The sequence below is a fragment of the Myotis yumanensis genome, unplaced genomic scaffold (assembly GCF_028538775.1).
Source record: "Myotis yumanensis isolate MYYU_CA2020_CCGP unplaced genomic scaffold, mMyoYum1.0.hap1 SCAF_1, whole genome shotgun sequence".
Classification (NCBI taxonomy): Eukaryota; Metazoa; Chordata; class Mammalia; order Chiroptera; family Vespertilionidae; genus Myotis; species Myotis yumanensis.
Window position 1 is genome coordinate 37,909,951 of NW_027223752.1, and position 19,115 is coordinate 37,929,065.

Here is a 19,115-nt window from a genome sequence, read left to right on the forward strand (position 1 = left end):
TTTCATAGCATATCAACGATGAATCACCACATTTCAATGCAGCATCTTAATCTTTTCTTGAGCATATTATTTTGAGTCAGGGTATGGCCACAATTATCTCACCTTAGATAAGTTTTGGCTAAAATAAAGTAGGCATTATATATTAAACAGGCCTGTATCTACCTCTAAAAATATATCCTAAAATGAGGGGGAAAAAACCAAACCTTTCTTATGAGCAGTGATCCTTAGCCTTTCATATTACCTAAAATCTCGGTTCTCACATTACTCCAAGGATCATTAAGCACATGTGAATATTATTAAATGCAACTCTGATTACACAGTACACAAAGCCAAATGCTTTTTATTTCTCCTTGAAAATTGAATTTATTGGGGTGACACTGGTTAATAAAATTACATAGGTTTCGGGTGCACAATTCTATAATATATCATTTGTATATTATATTGTATGTTCACCACCCCAAGTCAAGTCTGCTTCCATCATTATTTATCTCCACTTCACCCTCTTCCAGCTCCCCGACTCCTCTTTCCCCTCTGGTAATCACCATACTGTTGTCCGTGTCTATGAGTGGGGATGTGGTTTTCTTTTTTTGCTTAATCCCTTCACCTTTTTCACCTAGAACCCCAACCTCCCTCTCCTTTAACAGCTGTCAGTCTGTTCTCTGTATCTATCAGTGTGTCCCTATTTTACTTGTTTGTTATCTTTGTTCATTAGATTTCATATGTGAGTGAAATCATAGAGTATCTGTCTTTCTCTGACTGGCTTATTTCACTTAGCATAATGCTCTCCAGGTCCATCCATGCTGTCACAAAAGATAAGATCTCCTTCTTTTGGGGGGTTGAAAAGAATCATTATAAATCTGCTGATAACAATATAGAACTTCAGGAAACCTATTTGTTTCACAGTTAAGCTTTCATTCTATAGTCGTGAGAACTTCTTGATTGATATCCCAAAGGGTACCTGCCTAACGTGCCCAGCATCAACTTCACCACATTATAGCATTAGCGCCCGACTTCTCCCCCACAGAGCAATGCACCCAGCACCATGGTCCCTGAAATACAACATGAAGGAAAACCCTTCACACTGGCAGTGAATGTACATCGCCTTTCCATTGCAAACATCCCATACTCATCTCCTATTGTAAAGCAGACTGTATAACTCTGTATAATACAAAACACAGTATGAGCAACTACTCATTTCTTAGTAATTTGCTAATTATTTTGAACTACTTGAACCTGAGATCATTAATATTACTTGAAAATGCCCATCTACACTTTAACTATGAAAATTTGCTATGGATTAACTGGAAGAAGACTATTGGAGTGAATTTTCCAGAGAAAGTTGTTAGGGAAAATCCCTCTTTCAAATTGTGGTTTGAAATGTGTCAGAGGGGGTGTGGTGCAGTGGAAAGAAAACCCAGCCCTATTACTCTCTAGCTGTGACTCCGGGAAAGTAATTCCATCTTCCTGAGCGACGGCTTCTTTCACTGTGCCTTGAAGATAAAAATACCCACCTCATGCTCTGGGCGGGGTGGGTCAGTTGGTTGTGCATTGTCCAGTGTACCAAAAAATCGCCAGTTCAATTCCCAAACACACATGCCTGGGTTGCAGGCTCAATCCCCAGTGGGGAGTGTGCAGGAGGCAGCCGATAGAGGTTGTGCTCTCATTGATGTTTCTCTTTCTCTCTCCCCTCTGCCTTCTTCTCTCTCTAAACATCAATTTACAATCTATATAAATAAAAGCCTAAGCAACTGTCCAACTGTTCAACCTTTCAACCAGTAGCTATGACCACCAGGGGACAGACACTCAACGCACAGGCATGGAAACATGGAACAGACTGATGAATCTCAGAAGGAAGCGGGGAGAGGGCGGGAAGAGATTAACCAAAGATCTTATATGCATACTAGAGGCCCAGTGCACAGATTTGTGCACCGGTGGGGTCCCTCGGCCTGACCTGCGGGGATCTGGTTGAAACCGGCAGTCCGACATCCCTGAGGGGTCCTGGATTGTGAGATGGCACCAGGCCTCTCGTTTTTTTATTTTTAAATATCCACCTCGTAATGTGGTTGTGAGGATCAAATGAGATACTGTATGTAGGAGTGCTAGAGCATGTACATAGAAGTCCGGGAAGGCACTCTGCAGTGGGGAAGAAACACTAAATACTCTAACACTGTAAGTGCTAAAATAGGTGCTATGGGAGAACAGAGGAGGCAGCGCAAATTTCAGTGGAAGAGAGAGTAAGGCCCAGGAGGAGGCTGACTCTGGCTGACTGTAGGATGGATAAGGGGTAGAGGAGGAACAGAAGAGCTGGACTTCTCCCAGTGGGAAGAGGAGGCAGAGGAGCTGCAGGGGGACAACCTGAACAAAAGCTCACAGGCAGGGGGAGTCTGGCCCCTTAGAGAGCTGTGGGGCAGGAGCAGTGATTGTGGAATGAGGTAGGAGATGAGGGCAGAGAGAAAGGCAAGCACCAGAAGGATGCCTGGGAGCCACATCAAGAAGCCTAGACTTTATCCCACATGTGATGGGAAGCCACTGAATAGAAATGTCAAAGCAGAACAAAACAAAACGGTAAAAAACAGATTTCTCTTTTATGATTTTTTCCTCTCAACCATGCAGTTTCTACTCTAGGTATGTGCTCCTGGATAAGAAATCCTTGGAGGCAAAGATTTTGACTGTAAATATATATTTAGAAATTATAACACTGTAAGTCCTAAAATAGGTACTATGGGAGAACAGAGGAGGCAGCGCAAATCTCAGCGGTTTACTGAGCTCCTACTCTGTGCGGGGCACTGCCTAAGCCCTTTGCATGCATTATTGTTCATCTTCAAAACACAGTTGCAATATAGCCATTATCATCCATATTTCAAGTATGAGGAAACTGACTCAGAACAGATAAAATCGCTTATGCAAGTTCAAAGAACTAGCAAGTGGCAGCTAGAAATTAGATTTATCTATTTACTGATGCACTGCCTTCCTGATACAGTTTAGGTCCATGACTTACTACTTGCATGCCACTAAAACTTTAGAGAAAAACAAGAACATTGATTTTTTTCCTGTTACATGAAAATTTGATTACAGCTACTTACAAATATTATATGACACTATAAAAAATGGACTTACTGAGAATTTTTTAAATTCTTACCTGAAGTACTACCTTTCACATATTATATGTTTCTTAGTCTATACAAATTACATGATAATTATTTTTTAAAGTCTGATGCATATAGGTATAGTCTATTGTAATAGCTATTGACCCCAAAGTCAAGAATCTAATCATTCAAACACACTTTTAATTAAAAAGAAAATAACAGAAAGTCATTTTGGGATCTTATCATAAATGTCTCAAATAAATGTAATGTACAGCATGGGAACTATAGTTAACAATACTGTATTGCATATCTGAAAGTTGCTAAGAGAGTAGATCTTAAAAGTTCTCATCACATGAAAAAAAGTTCTGTAACTATGTGTGGCAATGTATATTAACTAGACTTACTGTGGTGATTATTTCACAATATATACAAATATCAAATCACTATATTGTACACCTGAAACTAATACAACATTGTATGTCAATTATACCTCAATTAAAAATTAATAAATACCAATAGTAAATAAGTCAAAATCTATGCCTTCTAAGTAACATTCCAAGAGTGCTGCATAACACTAGTCATAACCTTAAAATTACGTTAAAACATATTGCTAGTCCTGACTGGTTTAGCTCAGTGGATAGAGCGTCGGCCTGGGGACTGAAGGGTCCCAGGTTCAATTCCGGTCAAGGGCATATACCTTGGTTGCGGGCACATCCCCAGTGGGGGGTGTGCCGGAGGCAGCTGATCGATGTTTCTCTCTCATCGATGTTTCTAGCTCTCTATCCCTCTCCCTTCCTTGCTGTAGAAAATCAATAAAATATATATTTTTTTAAAAAAACATATTGCTACATAAATATTTGCAAAAACTTGCCAAAGCCTTATTTCTTCTACACTAGCTAACTACTCAGCTCACAGATTTGCTTTATCATCAAAGGTGGAAAGTCTAGTGGCTAATGAATTTTCAAAATACAAAACAAATATTGCCAAACTCCACAAGAAGCACTTAAGATTCACATGACTGGAACATCATCATTCACTTATATTACTACTATTCCTTCCTATTGGTGCAAAACAGGATGTACATTTAAAAGAAGCTATGCGCAGAGGGGTGGGGGTTTGGTGGCTGAGTGAAAAAGGTGAAGGGATTGAGAGCTACAGATAGGTAGTTACAAAATAGTCAAGGGGATGTAAAGTACAGCATAGGGAATATAGTCAATAATATTGTAATAAATATGTGTGGTGTTAGGAGGGTACTGAACATATCGGGGCAACACTATGTAAAGCATATGGTTGTCTAACTGCTATGCTGTACACCTGAAACTAATAATATAATAACAGTAAATGTAAACTGTAATTGAAAAAAAATTGTTTTAAATAATGAATGAGTGAGTGAATAAATAAATAGATCAATAAATAAAAGAAGCTATGTGCAAAGGTGCAAAACAAGTGTAAACAATGCCAAGCAAACTGTGGTAACCATTTAATTTTTACTGCAAAGACAACAGAAAAACAGAAAGAAAGAATATTCATACACTCAGAGTGAGAAACTAAGATACCAAATTCCTTCCAAGTATTCCTTACTTTCTAGAGAGCTGAGCTAGCAATAAAACATTTAGGTAGCATACTGAAAGGTTCTACAATTGGAAAAATACGTAAGAGAGGCAGAAAGCAATGTGATTTGTGGATAGATGAGGGAAAGGTTCCCACAGCTGACACGGGGCGGGGGAGGGGAGGGGATTTTAATTACCTTGCAGTGAAATATGGAGATCATCGATGCCCCAGGAAACCTGCTCATCTTCGGTGGGAAGCACAGGACCGGATGCCATCCTTCGACCCAATGGAGATTATAACATGTCCATCTCAGTGAAAGAAGTGAACTAGAAGTAAAAGGGGTACGTGCTCATTAGCAACTGCAGCTCTGCATTTCCCATAAACACGCACCAACAGAACAACAGAAACCAAAAACTGCCCTCCAAAAGAGGCAGTCTCCCAGTGACCGCTTCCTTAGTTCATGAGGAACACAGTGGCTACGCCTTCTTTTCTGAATCATAATCAAGATTTTGCCCTGTGACCTATTCATGCTCTCTGGAGTTGCTGGCAGAACTCCAAAAGAGCCAAGCCAGCATTGTGGATTCTAAACTCATGGTGAAAAGAAAAGCTACGCAGTTAAGTGCCATATCTGGTCTAGAGGAAGTCAAGTTTGACACAAACTGGTGTTTTAGGCATTTTTGTGTATTTTATTGTCAGCCTTCACCCTGCAAGAATTTTCTTTAAAACTTTCACTTCTTTTCTTCTCCATAAATGTTGCCATTTGCTGGAAACAGTAAGAGCTGACCCTGCATAGCTTACAAAGTGAAACTAAAAAAACTGTATCAAAAAGGATGTTTTGGTAGGTTATCTATTAGACTGAATTATTTTCCCAAGTGCTTGTCTTTCTACCTACACGTCTTTCTTTCTTTTTTCTTTCTTTTTTTAAATATATTTTATTGATTTTCCAAAGAGAGGAAGGGAGAGAGATAGAGAGTTAGAAACATCGATGAAAGAGAAACATCGACCAGCTGCCTCCTGCACATCCCCCACTGGGAATGTGGCCGCAACCCAGGTACAAGCCCTTGACCGGAATCAAACCCGGGACCCTTCAGTCCGCAGGCCGACGCTCTATCCACTGAGCCAAACCGGCTTCGGCAACACATGTCTTTCTTTAGCCCCATTTTGACTCTTAAAGAATCCTTCCAGTAAGAGTGATTCTTACTCTGCAACTTTTAAATAGTATTGCTTCATCTACGTTTTTGCCACTATTAGTGTCCTGGGGTCTAAGAATAAAACATTGACTTCTCCCATCCAGATGATGACTTTCCTATCAAAATAAAGTTAACCAAACACATAAAATGTATTAGAGAATGGAGGGATGGATAAATGTACAGATATGTGGTCAAGCAAATAGAGCAAAAACATTGATGGTAGAATCTACATGTTGAGTAGATGGGTGCTCATTATAAATTTTTTTTACTTTGTTATATATTAGAAATTCTTCATAATAAAATGTTGGGGGGGGGGGCTAGAAATATATAAACCTGAGGCCAACAGCTAGATACAATCATATTAAATATCCAATAGACCACTTTAAAAAAATGCAAATAAAAATCATTTAACAGTTAATGCTAGCCTGACTTTAAAAATCTTTTCAACCCTGTCTTCCCCACTGTTTAGTATCCTAAACCTTTTTACTATCTCCTCCAAAGATTTTTACCTACCAAATGAACGGTTTATTAATTAATAATTAATTGTGTTAGTCCCTGGATTAAAATGAGTCAGAGCCCGCCGGAGGTAACAGTGTTACTGTACTGAGTTGATAGGATTCTATCCAAAATAAAAGCTGTTTGTTAGTTCCAGTGAGCCTGTGTGCAGCCTGAAGGCTGGTAAGGCACAAATGTCCTCAGCTTCTGATGCACCGAGGCCCTCCACTCCCCCTTCCCACACCGAGGGCTTCCAAACGCAAAGTGAGACAAAGCACGTCTTCATCACGCCGGGAGAAAAACTGAATTCCAGAGCGAACTTCCTGTGGGCACCCGCTACTCCACACCAGGGCTAATTACCAGTGAACAAAAAAGGATGATAATAACAGTGGCAAACTTTCATAGCACGTACTATCTACAGGCACTGTTCTAAGCACTTCGCGAACAGAATCTCATTTAACCATTATAATAACTCCATGAGTTAAGAACGGTAATTATCCCCATATATGAAAACACAAAATGGAGAGGCACAAATGTCACACTCAGTTGTCTAAGGACACAGAGCCAGTCGGTGATGAGCTCACAGTGGAACCCGGGTAGTTTTTGTTTAAGACGTCATGTTCTTTACTCATTTGTCCTTCATTTACTCAACAAGCATTTTGCAGGTGCTAGACCCTGCTTTCAAGGAATTCAATCTTCTGCGAATGACAAATGAATGGAAGAGTGAAATCCTCTCAGAAATGTATGTAGAAGTTGCTATGGAAGCAAAGGAGGAGTGCCCATCACTTGATGCTGGACATAGATGTGACTGTCAGGAGTATACTTACATAAATCAGCATTTCACCCCAAATAGTCCCATTAACATTATTCAGATAACCTGAATTTAATAAAAATATCCCTAAAAGCCACTCACTGCCATTCAGTATTCATCAAAGACAAGGCAGCAAATGTATTTCTATTAAAAATAAAAACAGAACTATAAACAAAGTGATAACCAGAGAATCAAGAAATATTCCTGTGCAAGACTGGTATGTGAGATTCACTATATTATATATTAAAGTAGAAAAAAAAAGTTTAGACCTTAAAACTATTTGAGAGTTTTCTGTTTTTAACAATGAAAATTTATTAGCAAACAAGTGAACAAATATAATAATTTTTTATTTTCTATAGAATATCCTAGGGATTCTAAAAAAATGTCCATCAAATGTCCTTCAAACCAAACTGTGAAGACTGAATCAACAATTGGAAGTGTTAGGTTATTGACCCAAATACTGTCTTGGTACAATTATTTATCAAAACACACTACAGAAGGCAATTTATGACGACACCTCCAACACAACTGTTCTGGGGGAGTAATCTCTAGAGAGGAATTTGCTTACCAAGTAGGGCCCATGAAAAACTGAAACAGAGAGAAGAAAGAGGTCGGAGAGATTTCTCTAGGATCTGAATTGAGGAGCTAGAAAGAGTATGAAAACAGAAGGCAGAAAGAGGGCTTGGCCAAAACCGAAAGGTTTATCAACCAAAATCTCTGAGGGCCATCCTACCATTTGTATTCCGAGCACAAGCGCTGCTTTCTCAGGTAGAACCACAGCACAGAAGAGCCCTACATCACAGCTTTATTTTTCCTTTTCAAATAAAAGTTACACACGATTATGTAGCAAATGATATTTATTTTAGAACGTAAATAAATGAGACTGTGCTTAAAAGTGAATAACAGACCATCTTCAGGCACATAACCAAAGACTGGGTAAAGAATTAATGAAGCGGCATTAAAGATTCTAAGATCAAGTGGAATCATGGGGAATTACGCTTTTAAAATCCATGTAAGCTAATGTACACGTGTTTACAAATGGCATAAGCTATTTTGAAAGGACAGTGGTTTGCTTATGCAATACATCTTAATACGTCTCTGGTATCTCTAAAACCTCAAAACACTAGAGAATTTCCCCTTTTTAGAGAAATCTTGGCATTTACTTTGAATTATTATGATTAGAATTTTTCAACTCAAAATGAGATTACTTCTAGTGAATGGAATTATGGGTGGTTTTCATTCATTTTGCTTATCTACATTTTAAATTTTTCAGATCGATGCATATTTCTGCTGTAATAAGAAAAATGTTTTTGCTTTTATTTACTACAGTGACAACAAAATGGGGACTAAGGTATTATTTGGGTTCAGGGTCAGTTCTCCAATCCATATGCTATGGAACCCATTATATCTGTATCTTCATAAGAAGAAAAATACTCTCTTGACCAAATAAAATATTAGAAAAATTCCGAGTTTGTCAAAAATTTCTGGTAAAGACTCCTAGAAGTCATTGGTAGCGCATCAAGTCTCTTTTTTCTCATTATTCTATAGTTTGCTAATAAGCCCTACCAGTCTAATAACACTGGAAAAATCACTGTGGCAACAGAGAGAAAGGGACATCTATCTTATCTTCAAAGGCTGATCAGAAGGAGTAGCATCGCGGGATACAGTAAGTACATGCAGGTTATTCTTGAACAGAGTGATTTAAATGGTAGCTTTCCTTCTGGGGGCCTCCCTCATTCTTTTTTCCCCTACAGTTCCGCTGCACCGTGTTATTTATGGTCCACCCAGGACATCTGAAGGACTGCCCTTCTGTCAGTTGAGTTATAGAGCTATTCCTAGCAACGGACAATTATTAACATTGATCTGCTTACAAGCTCACAGAAGAAAGTCGGTGCCACATGTACAATAAGTTTCTTCATCGTTTTCCCATTAACTTTTCCTGACTCTGTTATTACTTCTTTTTCATTGTCATTTAACCAGAAGCAATGGGTACACATTCCCAGACCGGTTGGTTTTTAAAGTCTACTCTACTGTCTCCTTTCGGGCGCTTTATTTCTCTAACGACCACCACAAAATGCCAGAACAATCAATCCTATCTATTCCCTACACGTTGGAAAACAAACATGTAGCAATTCTCTGGCTCTAAACCCGCTGTGCTTGCTCCCTCACAACGAAGCAGTGTCACTCACCGGCCAATACCAACCGTGCCGCTCAGCCACCCACTCCAACCTTGATAAAGGCACTCTGAGTGAATGTAGCCACTTCCCTCAAAGCGCCTTCCGTTGGCCTTGACAGAGTCCCAAATGTTCTGAGCTGCAGTGTCCACTGCTGTAGAACGGGAATGATAATACTGACAGGGTGGTGGTTGGAATTCAACAAAAAAGCACATGAAGGCGGAGGTGGGTGGGTGGAGAGAGATTAACCAAAGAATTTATATGCATATATGCATAACCCATGGACACAGACAATAGTGTGGAAAGGCCTGGGGTGGGGGGAGACAGGTGTGGAGGTGGTTAATGGGGGAGAAAAGGGGGATCATCTTTAATATTTTCAACAACAAAGATAAATTTTTTTTAAAAGCACATGAAACTAAAAAAACTGTGGTAACAACTAACATTTATTGAGCACTTACTCTGGGCGAGGTGTTACAGTATATAAGTGGCATTTATTATCATCTAGGAAATAATTTATCAGGATTACCCATCCTATTTCTTCATCGGCAGTAAAACTGAAAGCTCGCCACAATTCTAGAATGAAGAGTAAAAAAACTTATGGATGAAAACTTCCAATGCTACAAAATCGGATGTTAAATCAGCGCAGGTCTAGAAAGCTTGTATTCGGAAAGTAATTATTTTTAATTTCCATCAGCACATTTTATTTTATTTTATTTTATTTTTTTAAATATTTTATTGATTTTTTACAGAGAGGAAGGGAGAGGGACAGAGAGTTAGAAACATCGATGAAAGAGGAACATCGATCAGCTGCCTCCTGCACATCTACTCCTGGGATGTGCCCGCAACCCAGGTACAGGCCCTTGACCGGAATCGAACCCGGGACCTTTCAGTTTGCAGGCCGACGCTCTATCCACTGAGCCAAACCGGTTTCGGCATCCATCAGCACATTTTAACCTAGAAATTCTGCCCTTGCTCCACAATCAAATTTTCTACGGTTCACAATTCTTCGTTACCACCATGTCACCAGTCTCCTAAAAAGGAGGGGTCCTCTCACAATCCAGGACCCCTCGGCACCCCAGGGATTGGGCCTAAACCAGCAGTCGGACATCCCCCGAGGTATGTAGCAGTGCACCAAGTGGCAGGTGGCCAGGAAGGAGCCTGAGCCAGCACCGCTCATGCTCATCCCAGCCCACTGCACCTGCTGCCGCCTCTTGGTAATGCTGCTGGGGAGTGGGGAGAGGCTCCCACCGCCGCAGCTGCGCTCGCCAGCTGTGAGCCTGGCTTCTGACTGAGCAGCACTCCCTCTATGGGAGCACACTGACCACCAGGGGGCAGCTCCTGCATTGAGCATCTGCCCTCTGGTGGTCAGTGCATGACATAGCAACTGGTCGACCGGTCATTCGGTCATAACAATCACTTAGGCTTTTATATATATACTGGAGGCCTGGTGCACGAAATTCATGCACGGGTGGGTCCTTAGGCCTGGCCAGTGATCAGGGCTGATTGGGGCCTTCCGGCTGCTGATTGGGGCCTTCCGTCTGCTGGTTGGGGCCTTCCTGTTTGTGCCAGCTGCCAACTGCCAGCCAGGGCCTGCCAGATGGGGAAGGGACCAGGGGAGGTTGGCTGCCTATGGGAGGTTGGCTGTGGGAGCACGCTGACCACCAGGGGGTAGCTCCTGCATTGAGCGTCTGCCCCCTGGGGGTCAGTGCACATCATAGCGACCGGTCATTCCAGTCATTCCAGTCATTCCAGTCAGACTGGCTGTTCCGATGGTTCTGGTGTTCCGGTCGCTTAGGCTTTTATATATATAGATAGATATTTTTAAGTTTTTGTTCTACATGCTGCTAACATATTTCACTATCTTTTTCTTTACTCATTAGATTTTTAATAATATCAAAGCAAAAACTCATATTCTATTGGACAGAGTTAATTTTAAAAAGCCCTCATGAAATCAGACTTAGTGTCATTTATAAACATCCATGGCCACACACAAGCTCAAATGGAGAGCAAAATGCAAAGAAATACCTCAGCAGGAACAAAGGCTTCAAGATTGTAGCCACAGATCTCCTGAGCAAGCAGTACAGTTTATCTCCTCCAAAAGGCAAGTCAGATTCATCCTCAGTGATGCAAACAACATACCACTACACAGAAACTCAGTGTGAATTCGCAATTCCACAGGAATCTGAACGTTACCAAGGCAATTTTCCCTTTTAGGGTCATAAAGACTACAGACTTAGCAGAAGTGAAACAGGTAGCCATATCCAAGTTTTGAGCAGAGAGGAGATATAATTTGACTTATGTTTCAAAATGATCACCCTCAAAATGAGGTGAGACAAGGAATAATGGGACAAGGAATGAAGCAAGACTAGTTAAGAGGTTATCTACACTAATAAAAGAGAAACATGGTAATTAGCGTACGACCGCTACCCTTTTCATTGGCTAATCAGTGAGTATATGCAAATTAACTGTCAGCCAAGATGGCGGCCGGCAGCCAGGCACTGGAGCGAGCATGAGGCTTGCTTGCTGCGGACTCCAACGTTCCCCGCCTCACTTGCCGGCCTCTCAGATGCAACTCTAAGCAACTATTACTATGTTGCAAATAAGAAGATAAACAAAACCCCAGAAACGGGCGGACTGAAACCCAGCTGGACCGCAACATTGTATCCATGTTTTCAGCAGCAAGGCCTCAGAGCTAAAGCTGGCCCAGGATAAAAAAAAAAAAAAGAAAAGAAAACAAGGAGTGGTTGGAAGCTTTAGTCACTTGCCAGCTGGAAAACAGCCCTCAGCCCCTCACCCAGGCTAGCCAGGAACCCCAGTGGGGACCCCCACCCTGATCCAGGACACTCTTCAGGGCAAACCAGCCGGCCCCCACCCGTGCACCAGGCCTCTATTCTATATAGTAAAAGGGTAATATGCCTCCCGGCACCTGGATCAGCGTGACAGGGGGCAGCGCCCAAACCCCCTGATCAGCCCTGCTCTGTGCCTGATAGGGGGGAGCTCCCCAATCCCCTGATTGCCCTGCAGCTCTGTGTTTGACAGGGTGCAGCACACCAACCCCCTGATCGGCCCTGCTCTGTGGGTGACAGAGGGTGGCGCCCCAGCCCCCCTCCACGGGCCCTGCTCTGTGTGTGACAGGGTAGAGCCATAACCTCCCCATTGGCCCTGCCCTGAGTGTGACAGGGTGCAGTGCCCCAACCCCCTGATCTGCCCTGCTCTGTGTGTGACAGGGGACGGTGCCCCAACTCCCCTATCGGCCCTACTCTGTGAGTGACAGGGGGAGCTCTCCAACTCCCTGATCGGTCCTGCTCTGTGTGTGACAGGGTACGGAGCCCCAACCCCCCTGATGGGCCCTGCTCTGTGTGTGACAGGGGGTGGCGCCGCAACCTCCCCATCCACCCTGCCTTGAGTGTGACAGGGGGTGGTGCCCCAACCCTCCAATCGGCCCTACCCTGAGCGTGACTGAGGGTGGCATCACGACCTCCCGATCCGCCCTGCTCTGTGCATTACGGGGCGGCGCCCCAACTCCCCAATCGGCCCTGCTCTGAGCCTGACCAGGGGCTGCACGTAGGGATTGGGCGTGCCCTCTGCTACCCGGGAGCAGGCCTAAGCCAGCAGGTCGTTATCTCCCTAGGGGTCCCAGACTGCGAGAGGGCACAGGCCGGGCTGGGGGACACCCCTCCCGCCGCCCCCCGAGTGCACAAATTTTTGTGCACCGGGCCTCTAGTTACAGAATAATGGACATGGAGCTGGATAATCAATAAATGAGAAAGCAAGTATGGTAAAATATTAAAGCTGGAATCTAGGTGTTAAGAACATGAGTACTTGTGTAACATTATTTCAACTCTGTTGAATAATTGAGAATTTTCATAGTAAAATGCTGGGAGGAAAAAGTTCTTACAGAAATCTAGACGATGATGACAGGGACTAGGGCTGCATGAGCAGAAGTAGTGAACACTGGTCCGATTCTGAAAACATTCTAAAGATGGTGCCAACAGGTTTCCTGACTGATTTGATATAGCAAACTGTACATTTAAAAATGGTTAAATTGGTAAATTTTGTTATGTATATTTTACCACTATTGTTTGAAACTAGATATAAAATTATTTTCAACCCATAATCTATATCCAGCTAAAGTATTAGTCAAATGTTAGGGCAGAATAAAAGTCATTTCCTGACATACAAGGCTTCAAAAGAGTTATGTCCTATGCACTCGCTCTTAGAAAGCTACTGGAAGAGTTACCCCCCAAAAAAAGGAAGTAAAATGAGAAAGAGGAAAGAAAACAGAAAACTAGCCCAGCCAGTGTGGCTTAGTGGTTGAGTGTTGACCTATGAACCAGGAGGTCACAGTTCAATTCCTGGTCAGGGCACATGCCTGACTTGCGGGCTCAACCCCTAGTGTGGGGCGTGCAGGAGGCACTCGATTAATGATTCTCTCTCATCACTGATGTTTCTGTCTCTCTCTCCTTCTTCCTTCCTCTCTGAAATCAATAAAAATATTTTTTTAAAAAAAGGAAGAAAATAAAAAACTAAATTAAATATGAGAAAAACAGAGACTGGATATTGAACCCAGGAGAATTTTTTTAAAAATTCCCCGGATGGGCCCTAACCAGTTTGGCTCAGTGGCTAGAGCGTCGGCCTGCAGACTGAAGGGTCCCAGGTTCGATTCCGGTCAAGGGCATGTACCTTGGTTGCGGGCACATCCCCAGTAGGGGGTGTGCAGGAAGCAGCTGATGGATGTTTCTAACTCTCTATTCCTCTCCCTTCCTCTCTGTAAAAAATCAATAAAATATATTAAAAACAGTTTGGCTCAGTGGATAGAGCGTCGGCCTGCGGACTGAAAGGTCCCAGGTTCGATTCCGGGCAAGGGCATGTACCTGGGTTGCGGGCACATCCCCAGTAGGAGGTGTGCAGGAGGCAGCTGATTGATGTTTCTCTCCCATCAATATTTCTAACTCTCTATCCCTCTCCCTTCCTCTCTGTAAAAAAATCAATAAAATATATTTAAAAAATAAAATAAAAACAATAAGTAATGCAGAAATAAGGCTTTAAAAAAAAATTCCCCGGATAGCAGCCATGCAGCAGATCAGAGCAGGAAAAAATCGGGCTGTGGGAGAGACGTCCAGGGTGGGAGCTAGAGACTGGATGAAGTGCAAAGAAAGGCTGTGAAGACAGGAAGGGGTGAAGATACAGAATAAGGGCACACAGAGACTGACGTCCCAGACGGTGAACTTTAAGAACCGTTACAACACCCAGCTGGCTCAGTGGCTGAGCATCGACCTATGAACCAGGTCACGGTTCAATTCCCAGTCAGGGCACATGCCTGGGTTGCAGGCTCAATTCCCAGTGTGGGGCATGCAGGAGGCAGCCTATCAGTGATTCTCTCTCATCATTGATGTTTCTATCTCTCTCTCCCTCTTCCTTCCTCTATGAAATCAATAAAAATATTTTTTTTAAAAAACCAGTACAGTGAGAATAGGGATTAAGTTAGAAGAAGGGTATTTCGATCAGTGATTTTGAAGATGGCGCTGCGCCCGGTAAGACAAAGTTCCACATGGGGTCTGAGAAACTTTTAAAAAATGTTTACCTCCATTCATTCCATAAAGAATCTGTGGTCTGCAAAACACACTGTCCTTCTGGGTGGAAAATGCTGAGAAGTTTGGGAGAGAGAATTTAGGGAGATCTCATTAGATAACCTCATTTTTTCTCAGGAAAATAAAAAGTGAGGTCATCTCTTGGGAGCAGGGGGAGCTAGGATATGGTAGGACCCTTAAGAAATTAACGGTGCTTGGAACGGTAAGAACCTGAACCAACCACCTAGAAAGACATACAGGGAGGGGAGGCAGTAAAGGCACACCGAGGCCCGTCAGCACTGGCTACAAAGGGACCCAGACAGCATCTTGGGTGCTAGGTCCTCCCAGGAGGCCTCGGCATCCAAAGGATGCTCAGGTAGCATCAGCAGCTGTTGGTGAGCTGATAGCATTCTGCCAATTTAAAAAATGCCCTAAAATTGCACATGAATACAAGGAGACATGTTTAAGAATGTTCACACCAGTACTGTTTACAACAGAAAAAAAGTGGAAATATTCTACTCCCTTTGGCAGAATAAAGGATAAGCTGTGGGTGGTTGACTCATACAAGGAAAGCCTAATCCACAGCTAAAATGAATGAATAACCAGTATCAGCAAGGTTACATATCAAAACTATAAGATGGGGGGGTGGGGAGGTAGTGCAAAAGTACTGATATACTATGACATTATTTATGTGCTTTACGATAATTTTAAACTCAAACATGCATATGTGGCACACACACACACACACACACACACACACACACACACACACCAGAAATGCGCTCAGGAATGAAGCCCACCAAGATCAGAGGGATTGAGACTTCAGCTCAATAGTGAATGTTTTCTTTCTTCTAAGAATTTAACATCTAAGTAGGAAGTACATTGCGGATGTTTAAAATATTCATTTTTAACATTTTAAAACTGTAACAGAATTCTACTTCAGTCAGAGGAAAGAGATGGAATGGCTGAAAGAGCCCCAGGCTCAGTCAGGAGAACTGGCTTTGGTCCCAGCCCCCCCACTGACCAACCCCCACAGCCTTGGATAATCATCAGCTTCACCAAGGTCTTATTTCTTCATCTGTGAAACGGGGATAATGATTTCATCTCAGCCAACGAGTAGACTTTCAGGTTCCTGGCAAAGCATCTAACTCTTCCGCACATTTAAAAACATTGGATCACAAGAAATAATATTCACGGAGAAATGCCTGAAGACTGAGTCCATCCGTTCCTGGATGTTGCCTTTGGATCCTGTCCAGCCATCGGGGAGCTGTGAACCTGAACTGCACTGCTTTATGCCCTCAGAAAACGTCTTTTATTAAAATAATCCCGTCAGCCTCACCGAGCAGGTTATTCTAGGAAGCGGTCTACCAAGTGCTTCTTCCAGGGGGTTCAGGACAATCCACAAGCCACAGGGCTCCTTCGATGAGCACACACTGTGGAAATTCTGTCTCAGTACCAAGAAAAACGGTGATCCTGAGCATTTCTTCTTTTTACCTAATGACCACATTATTTTTATAAACCAAGTTTCCCTCTCATTTTTGGCTGGATGATGGCCCAGCTCTAGCAACTACAAATGACTTTATAGGAAACAAGTTGCTTTCTAGTGGCTTTATTCTTCTAACCTTATTTTTTCTTCACTGCAATGTCCTCTTCTATTTTTTTAAATGTTTTATTGATTTTTAGAGAGAGAGGAAGGGAAAGGGATAGAGAGACAGAAACTTCAATGAGAGTGAAATATCATGGATCGGCTGCTTCCTGCATGCCCCTCACTGGGGACCAAGCCAGCAACCAGGGCATGTGCCCTGACTGGGAATCAAACCATGATTTCTTGGTTCATGGGTGAGTGCTCAACCACTGAGCCACACCGGTCGGGCCTCGTGTATTTTTGTATTCTATTGAATTCTATGTTTCTCTGTAAACTACTTCAAACTTTCTCTGGAATATGGGAAGGTGCAAATAAGTGAGTTAAATTAACTCAGGCTTTCTGTGTGGACAAGATGAGATAACATGCAGCATGTTGAAAATTACAAGATGAGATACAGATGCAAATTGCTCATTGGTGAGAAAGAAAATTTACTCTTGGAAAATGAGAGTTGAAGTACTTTCAGTAAATGAGGTTTTTAAAAATAGTTCTCAATGCCAAGTCACCTGAAGACATCTAGATTCCAGTTCTAAGCTCCAGGGAGAGACCTAATTTGTACACTGCATGAGGAGGCTCCCCTAAAACATGAAGAATAACTTTAGTGCTAGCTGGTTTGGCTCAGTGGATAGAGCTTCGGCCTGCGTACTGAAGGTACGATTCCTTATCATCCAGGTTCGATTCCAGTCAAGGGCACATGCCCGGGTTGTGGGTTCCATCCCCAGTAGGGGGCGTGCAGGAGGCAGCCGATCAATGATTCTCTCATCATTGATGTTTCTTTCTCTCTCTCTCTTTCTCTCTCTCTCTTTCTCTCTCTCTCTCTCTCCCCCTTCCACTCTGAAATCAATAAAAATATATTTTTTTAAAAAGTAATTAAGAAAAAGAATAACTTTACAACCAGCTCTATCACTTCCGCCAGCTTCTGTTTGCCCTTGTCCCATCTTCTAGTACTAAGTGCGTGTCACCTGTAATCTACTTCCCAGGGGGGCCTTGCATCCATGGGGTCTTGCCACGAATCAGTGGATTAGCAATGCCTCTACTGGGGTGTGGAACAGCGAGAGGGAGGGTGAGGAGGTACTGACAAGCATAATAAATTTCCTGACTATTATTCATAAGAAAAATAGATTCCTGCCCGGCCAGCATGGCTCAGTGATTGAGCATGGGCCTATGAACCAGGAGGTCATGGTTAGATTCCCGGTCAGGGCACATGCCCAGGCTGCAGGCTGGATCCCCAGTGTGGAGTGTGCAGGAGGCAGTCAATCAATGATTCTCTCTCATACTGATGTTCCTCTCTCTCTCCCTTTCCCTTCCTCTCTGAAATCAATAAAAATATATATATTTTTTAAATACATTCTTGCCCTAGCCAGTGGATAAAGCATCGGCCTATGAACCAAAGGGTCCAGGGTTCGATTCTGGTCAAGGGCATGTACCTCGGTTTCAGGCACCTCCCCAGCCCAGGCCCTGGTCAGGGCTTGTGCAGGAGGCAACCAATCGATGTGTTTCTCTTACATCGATATTTCACTCTTTCTTTCCCTCTCTCTTCCACTCTCTGTAAAAATCAATGGTAAAATACCAAGTGAGGATTTAAAAAAAGAAGAAGAAAAAAAATACATTCCTAAGAATTCTTTGCACTCAAGAATATAAATTTTGGGGGGAGGGGTGGGGGCAAGCTAGAAGGAGTCAATAGGCTATAGTCAGAAAGAGGGCTATCTGAAACACTTTCAACAATAAAGATTTAAGAATAAAAAATTAAGAAGATTATACATTTTAATGATTAGACAACTCGTGAATATATTCTGACTCTGCCTCTTCCCTGTGTCCCCATCCCTTGCCCCTCAAACTCCTCTCTTGTAGAGTCACGGTCCAGGCTCTGCGGGTGTTTTTCTCTCTCTCTGCCCAGCCCCCCTCCCATTACAGCAAGGCAACTACAAACTGAATAGTCCATAAAGTGCCAGCACACTAAAAGAAACCACCCTAAAATCACACACATCTTCCAAAAGCTGTTATAATCCTTCTATCTTACACAAAGTGCTTAATCCTTCCCAATAATGCATAGAAATAACTAAGTAAGTCAGCTTGCCATTCAGTAAATTGGCTTTAGGGGAATTGGCCTTCTTCCCCAAAGAAAACAGCTATGTAACTAACTGATCCCTTACCTCTGGTCCCCACTCCAGGAATAACCTCAGCCCCCTGCCCCAGCTAAGCTGGCTGGAGCCCTGACTCCCCTCGCCCAGTATCCTATCAGCTCCTTCCTGAAAGTTCATACTGGAGTATACGGTATACATCCTGGAATCAATTTAGAGGCTGTAGGTCCTGAATGCCAACTTGAAATGCCAGTGAACATGGAGAAACCCATCCCTGGGAAGCCCCACCACGAAGCCCACCTGCCCCTGTGGAGCAGGTCCCTTGGCTCTGGGTCTTCAGAATCCAGACAGTGAGCCTGACTATGTCTTGTTCGCTGTTGTATCCTATCATCCAGCAGAGTGTATGGCACATGGTAAGTACATAACAAAAGCTTGAGGAAACATGAAAAGAGTGAATAAATAAATGAAAAAAACGAACAATGTTGTTGAGGACACATTCTGCAACTCTCAGCTCC

At 42.7% G+C, this 19,115-nt stretch overlaps 1 protein-coding gene across 2 annotated transcripts in view; it reads right to left on the reverse strand.

The window, feature by feature from the left end:
• Positions 1 to 19,115, reverse strand: part of SYNE2 (spectrin repeat containing nuclear envelope protein 2) — a 304,773-nt gene that overhangs the window by 252,524 nt on the left and 33,134 nt on the right. For both annotated transcript variants that reach the window (XM_070418606.1, XM_070418595.1), the window contains exon 2: positions 4,834 to 4,963. In XM_070418606.1, the coding sequence (XP_070274707.1) occupies positions 4,834 to 4,912 (79 nt within the window). In that variant the 5' untranslated portion in view covers positions 4,913 to 4,963. The remainder of the gene's footprint in view (positions 1 to 4,833; positions 4,964 to 19,115) is intronic.